The 6,984-nt window shown below is 34.5% G+C and overlaps 1 protein-coding gene across 1 annotated transcript; it reads left to right on the forward strand.

The window, feature by feature from the left end:
• The first annotated feature begins 733 nt into the window (after positions 1-733).
• Positions 734-2,152, forward strand: LOC111408310. The gene is made up of 5 exons (XM_023038082.1): positions 734-767; positions 920-1,146; positions 1,397-1,732; positions 1,863-1,921; positions 2,065-2,152. Exons 1-5 carry the CDS (start codon positions 734-736, stop codon positions 2,150-2,152), a joined length of 744 nt encoding a protein of 247 aa, XP_022893850.1.
• The last annotated feature ends 4,832 nt before the right edge of the window (positions 2,153-6,984 follow it).

The following is a 6,984-nucleotide window of genomic DNA, read 5'->3' on the forward strand; positions in this document are numbered from 1 at the left end:
AGATCACAAAAATACCATGAACAAGATTAAAGTAAAGAAATAAACTGGTAGATGAAGGATGTTATTTTATTCCATGAATGAAAGGATAGAATTACAACAATTGACTTCAAAAATACTGAAAGAGGAGACTCATATATATATATATGCCACGAGTTTACACCTAAAAAAGTCCCTAAAAAGTAGAAAATCTAGTAAAATTAGGCCAAGGCACGTAAATTGAGATGGGATTCTTGTTTCCTTTTCCAAATCTGATTCCTTGGATACAAATTGATTCTTTCCAAGTGAAATACGCATCTTCCATGACTTCTTACCCAATTGAGAGTCACGAACCTAACAGTATCTACACCTTTAAACTCATTGCAATTTGGATTCACATGCACGTATGCTACTCTATCCACTTCGAAACATTAATTGAACTTTTTTTATGCACGGGTTTAAATTGAAACTTTCAAGCTTTACTTTTCACATTTATGCCCTTCTTAGTGTTTCTGTTTTGGTTTATTGTCTTAATCACAAAATTATCAGAATATAGATTATTCTATTTTTCAAAGTAACTCCTAGCTATTAGTTTAAAGTCTAGGCTTTATGTGTGGATGATTGACATATAGATTTTTTCTTAGATTATTTCCATAATTATTTATTTATTTATTTATTTATTTTGAATTTTCAGCTCTGTAGTTAACATGAACTTTAGAAATAATTTAGTAAAAATTTGTAGATTTCAAAAGGATATATGGTTCAATTGAAAAGTGGAGACAAGCCGGTCAGTTGGTAGAGAAGCTCTGGGACCAGATTTTGACTTTTGAGGGCTCGAAAATTACAAACAATTTTTTGCCAGATTCCTATAATTAACGATGCTGCAAAAATGGGAATGTGGAGTTTTTGACTCTGCTTATCATCTCATATCCTGATCTTATAGACGTCCAAAATAATAACTCCATATTTCATCTTGCTGTCACTCGCTTACAAGAGAAAGTCTTTTGTCTCATTGACCACACAAGAGCTATTAAAGATTTATTGATGATCTTTAGAGATAAATCCGGAAACAACATTTTGCACTTGGCTGCAAAATTAGCACCTTCAAACAGACTCGATAGTGTATCTGGAGCAGCTCTTCAAAAGCAGAGAGAGCTATTATGGTTTAAGGTGAGAAATTAGCAAGACTACCAAAAAAATTAGCAAGACTACCAAATTCCCTTTCCTTTTTCCCCTTAAAGAGAAGAGGAACACTTTATAAAATGAAGGTGAATTGTCTCATCTCTTGTTTATCTTGAATATATTTGTGGATATTATATATATCCATGTCACTATTCTACGTAAAAAAAATTAATTCCCCATGTAACAATTAAATTTTGGATGATTATGCAATACACATTAATTTGAGTAAGCCTTACAGGAAGTGGAGCAGATTCTATTGCCTTTCAATGTTCAGATGAAAAACATTGATGACAAAACACCTAAGGAGTTGTTTACGAAGCAGCATAAGAAGTTATGGGAAGCTGGTGAGAAGTGGATGAAGGACACGGCAACTTCTTGCATGGTTGTGGCAACCTTAATTGCCACTGTTGTGTTTGCTGTAGCTTTTACTATACCAGGTGGGAATAAGGAAGAAACAAGCGCTCCAATTTTCTTGAGCAATGGGTGGTTCACAATTTTTATTACATCTGATGCAGTGGCAATGTTTAGCTCTACAACTTCCATAATGAAGTTCTTTACACTCTTTGTTTCAATCGTTTGCATGGTTTTAACATTTAGTGTAACTTCTTTTTGGTCCATAAGGAAGAAAACTTAGGGATATTGCCAAAAATTGTTGCTGGTCTTACTTTTCTTCCAATTACTTTATATGCAATGTTAAATTTTAGGTTATGGATTTCCCTAATCCACTCAACAATCTGAGCGTCAAGGTTTATGTTTTGACCGGGTAAGCACAGGTTTTTGTAGTAAAAGGATCTACAATACTAGTTCTTGTATTTGTTGCTGTTACTAAGAAAAGTGGAGAAGCTTTGTTGTTACTTTGTTTTATTTCTAATAAAATGCTTTGTTTTAAGCCTTTGTTTCTTCTAGTTATTACTTTGTTGTTGTTGTGTTTTCTAATAAAAGGCTTTGTTTTTCGAGTGCGAGAGAAGTGGAGAAGCTTTCTATTTTTTATTAATTTGTCTTTGCTATTCTTCAATGTATATTTATACATAAATATTGCAACTATCATTCCGACACAAATTTAATCAAGTAGAGAAGTCCACGATAAACATCAGAATTCTCATGCCTCAGCAAAGATTTGTTTCTCTTTTCCACAATTTAGACCACTTGGTTTGTACCTGAAGCAATAGTATTCAATTATTAGATTATAGCCTCATGGATGATGATGAATTCAAGTACCTAATTTACATGAAAAATGTCAAGCTGGATAGTCCACAAATGTTTCTTTGGAGTCACTTGCGTGCCTTTATTACTCCGTTCACTTCAAAAAAATATGGTTGCTTTTTGGTAATTGAGATTTTTATGCATTATGTGCAGATCATGTCCTTTGATATTTAGTCATGGATATCATATAGTTAGAAAATAGTCTATATATATGCATTAATCCTCTGGATAGGGAGTTTTAAATACCTTAAATTGAATCGATGATAATGATATTTCTTAATTGAATTGATCCATGGAGAATGTACTTGCGCTTCTTGTAAGAGTAATTTTAGTCCTTCCTTTGGTTTTTCCTTTGTATCTATACTTATATATGGGTTCTTATTATCCCCACCTAATGTTAATGGCGACTCAATATAAATTTGGACTAGCATCTTCAGAACTCCCTGGGAAATGCTAGTTTGCATGGTTGGGCTTATGTGAAGACATTATGGCTACATATATTGTGTTGTTATTTCGTATTTTCTGCATCAAACAAATAGTGTCAAGATTTTGTTAATGTAATGAATAGCCAAACGTCGTCACAGAACACATTTTGTGACTCATATAGAGCGACAATACTCGCAACAAATATATTGTCGTCGGAAAATTACCTCTGCAACAAAATCTCAATTTTTGCGACAACATTTTTCTGTCGCGAAATCATTTATTTTTTGTAGTGCCTCTCTACCATGTAGCTACAGCTTTAAGGTGACATGTTCGTCTTGAGACTTTTACTGTACAAGGGTTTTTGGATGACTATAAGTTCGAAAATATTTCTAGCAATGTACGAGTTACTAGGCGTGCACGGGGACAATGGAGCTGAACTTAAGGACACTTGCTCATTGCTTAGTTCATGTTCTGGTTTACTATATTAGACTCTGTTTTAAATAATAGATGAGGTTAATATTTTGCAAGCATATACAAGGGCTGGCCGTAGTAAGAACAATCAGCCTTGTGAAACAAACATGTCTTCCCTTCATTAACAACCATAAAACGACCTCCATTTCATATAGATCCATGAAAACAAAAGCAATATCGACACTGTCAATGTCATAAATGGTGTAAAGTGGAATTAGAAGGATATGGCACAAATTTTGCCCCGCTTTATAATTTCAGAACAGCCATATTTGACAGGTATGCATAGGGTATAAGAATGTAGTGCCTTATTTGAATAGGGAATTAAAATGGTTGCTGCAAATGAAATGTAGCCGCTGTAAATGCCAGAGAATGCTGATAGTGCAACTTCTGCTTGTATCTTAAGTTTCTTTCCTATTTTTGAAAGCCACAATCATTTTTAAGTGAAGTCCCTATCGCTCGATTCAACTTCCTACCAAGTACATATTAAGAATCTTCATCATCATTGCTCTAAGGAGAGGTAAAGATGGCCACATCTCAGTGGCTCGGTCTCTTTGGTAAGTCATAAATCCTTGAAATAATTGTAGTTGCGGGCTAAATATGTTGCCTGGTTTTCCGTAATTATGTAATGGTTGGCATCTTATTTTTTCTTCTAATATGTAATCGTATTGCATTAATAAGGGTTCCCTAATTACATGAAGCATGTGATACACAGAGTATACCAAAAATGAAATCTCCATTAAGTATCCAATCCACTAATATCTTTATCGTTATCTCCCACCTGCTTTGAAACCTATATACCTGCTCTGCTTCCTTTTGCTTTATCCGTCCATACTTCGCCGTCTTCTTTGATTCCAGTATCTGTGGCAATACATTTATTATCTTCATACAATAATATATACTGCACATTTAACATGAGACAATGATCTTGTAGAAACCTAGGAACGTTTTAAAACCATCAAAATCGCAAGACTAAAAATCAAAATTTGCAGATCTGAACAAAACAGTAAAAGAACACAAGTGATTTTTGGCCGAAGCCCCGAGGTTCAGCGATTTATCAGATCGCCTAGTCCCCGTTGAGCATCCATGAAGGAATAAGCTCGAATCCACTGGAAAACATCGGCCCAAAATTACAACAGTTTTGAATTACAAATGGAACACACAGTTCCAGCCACAGTAACAACAAAATCCCCTAAACAACACTAAGAACTCACACAAGAGTTCATAACATCACGCATACTCTCAACCAACAATAGAAAATCGACAAGATCCAAGATGAGAGAGCCAAAGTACAGAGAGAATTTTTAACTTAAAGGAAAGTTGCGTAAAATGAGAGCCTCCAAACCCTAGGCGTTTTAGTTTCTTTTATATGAAAGAAACAAATCATTTGTCCAATGGTCCAGCAATTGCCAGTGTCGAGATCAGGTGAAAGTCATTTTTCACAACTGAAAACGTGTTTTTCCTTTAACCCAATTGAGCTTCCAGATTATTCTTTCTTTTAGACCATTTAACTGGGTCATGGGTTGAGCATATTAACTTTGGGCTTCACAAAGGCAGCAACCCAATTTCTACATTCTCGACCTTTGTTGTCTTTTGTGCCTGCTTTTGTGGATTCAAAACTTATCTCCATTTCATTTTCTCTTATTACCTTTAAAAAACAAAATAATGAAAACCAGTCTTCTTCAAGATTAATTAATCTAAAAGAATCAAGAAACTTACTAATAGGGATTACCTTAGTTCCGACATCTACTAGATTTACCTTAGTAGGTATTTTGATCAATCTAATATCACCCCTATCAATAATATCTCTAATAAAATGGAACTTTACATCTATATGCTTGGATCTATCATGCAAAATAGGATTTTTACTTAGAAAAATAGCACTTTGGTTTTCTGAACACAGCTCCACTTGATTTTCTATAAGTCCTAATTCACTAAGTAAACCCTCCTTAACTGCTTCAGTTGCAGTAATGTATTCAGCTTCGGTTGAAGACAATGCAACCAATTTTTTAAGCTGGGATTTCCAGCTAATGCATGTATCATTTATAACATAAAAATATGCAGTTGTAGACTTCCTATTGTCTGGGTTACCAGCAAAATCTGAATCTACATAATCTTTAAGTCTAAGTCCTTTTTTATTAGTTTTGAACATTAAACCTAAGTTACTAGTTCCGTTCAAGTATTTAATCAAATTTTTCATGCATTGACAATGTATTTCACCTGGGTTACTCATGAATCTGCTTAACACACTCACAGTATAAGCAATATTAGGCCTAGAGCAAACCATAACATACATGACAGATCCAACATCATTAGAATACGAAACATTCATCATTCTTTTATGTTCTTCTTCAGTTTTAGGCAATTGATCAACAGATAATTTCATACCAGCAAATAAAGGCAAACTAATAGGCTTAGATTCATGAAGGGAAAATCTTTTAACAACCTTATCACGATAAGATTTTGTGTTAGAAACAACTTTCCATTTATTCTATCTCTTTTTATTTCCATGCCCAAAATCTTTCTAGCTAGTCCTAAATCTTTCATTTCAAATTCCGATTTCAGATTTTCTTTAATTGAGTTAAATGCATCAGAATTATGACCAGCAAAGAGCATATCCTCAACATACAAAAGTACATAGAAAAAATCAGATTCACCTTCTTTCTTATAATAGAAATAGGGATCATATTCTGATTTCTTGAAGTTCAAATCTTGTATAAAAGAGTCAAATCTTTTGTACCATGCTTAGGGGCCTGTTTTAAACCATACAAGGATTTCTTTAAGAGGCACACTAAGTTTCCCTTTCCTTCCACTTCAAAAGGCAGTCTTCACATCGAGTTGTTCTAACTCCAAGTCAAATTGCGTCACTATAGCAAGTAGGACTTTAATGGATGTATATATAACAACCGGTGAAAAAATTTCGGTGTAATCTATCCCTTCCCTTGGATTAAAGCCTTTAGCTACAAGTCTTGCCTTATATCTTTTATCATTAGCCTTAGTCTCACCCTCTTTAATCTTATAAACCCATTTACAGTCAATCAGTTTACAATCTTTTGGTTTTTCAACTAAAGTCTAGGTTTCATTTTTAAAGAGTGAGTTCATTTCATCTTCCATTGTAGCAATCCACTTAGGGGATTCTTTGGAAGAAATAGCCTTTTCATAAGAGGCTGGTCCTATGTCAAACAGTTCAGATTCAGTCTGATCAGATGCAAAATCAGCATACTGATACCTAGAAGGAGGTCTTATCTGCCTCCTTTCCCTGTCTCTAGCAAGCTGGTGGCCTTGCAGGTCATGTGCAAGCTCTAGACGCTGTTCATCTTCCAATATTTCAACATCAGAGACATTCTGTGGTTCTACGTGATGTGGCTCCACCTCAAACTGAGCCTGGTCATCAGTATTTTGGCTATCAAAATTAATTTCTATGATAATAAAGTCATCTTTTCCCAAATTTTCACCTGATTTGTCACTAAGACAAGAAAAATCATCTTCATTAAAGATAACAGATCTGCTTGTTATCACTTTATAACCCCTCATATCTCTTAACCACAGTCTATAGCCTTTAACACCTTCTCCATATCCTAAAAACACACCCTTCAATGATCTAGGGTCCAATTTTGACTCAGTATGATGTGCATAAGCTGCACATCCAAAGGTTCTTAGGTGAGAATAATCTGGCATTGAACCAGACCAGATTTGTTCGAGAATTCTGTTATTTAGAGAGCTGGAAGG

The sequence above is a fragment of the Olea europaea genome, chromosome 13 (genome assembly GCF_002742605.1).
Source record: "Olea europaea var. sylvestris chromosome 13, O_europaea_v1, whole genome shotgun sequence".
NCBI classification, from domain to species: domain Eukaryota; kingdom Viridiplantae; phylum Streptophyta; class Magnoliopsida; order Lamiales; family Oleaceae; genus Olea; species Olea europaea.

Bases quoted from the DNA above. Each gene is read 5' to 3' on its own strand.
- LOC111408310 (XM_023038082.1), top strand. From the start codon at position 734: ATGGTTCAATTGAAAAGTGGAGACAAGCCGGTCA. The intron at 768-919 runs GTTGGTAGAGAA...CTGATCTTATAG, and splicing joins AAGTGGAGACAAGCCGGTCA to ACGTCCAAAATAATAACTCC. The intron at 1,733-1,862 runs GTTTGCATGGTT...GTTAAATTTTAG, and splicing joins TTACACTCTTTGTTTCAATC to GTTATGGATTTCCCTAATCC.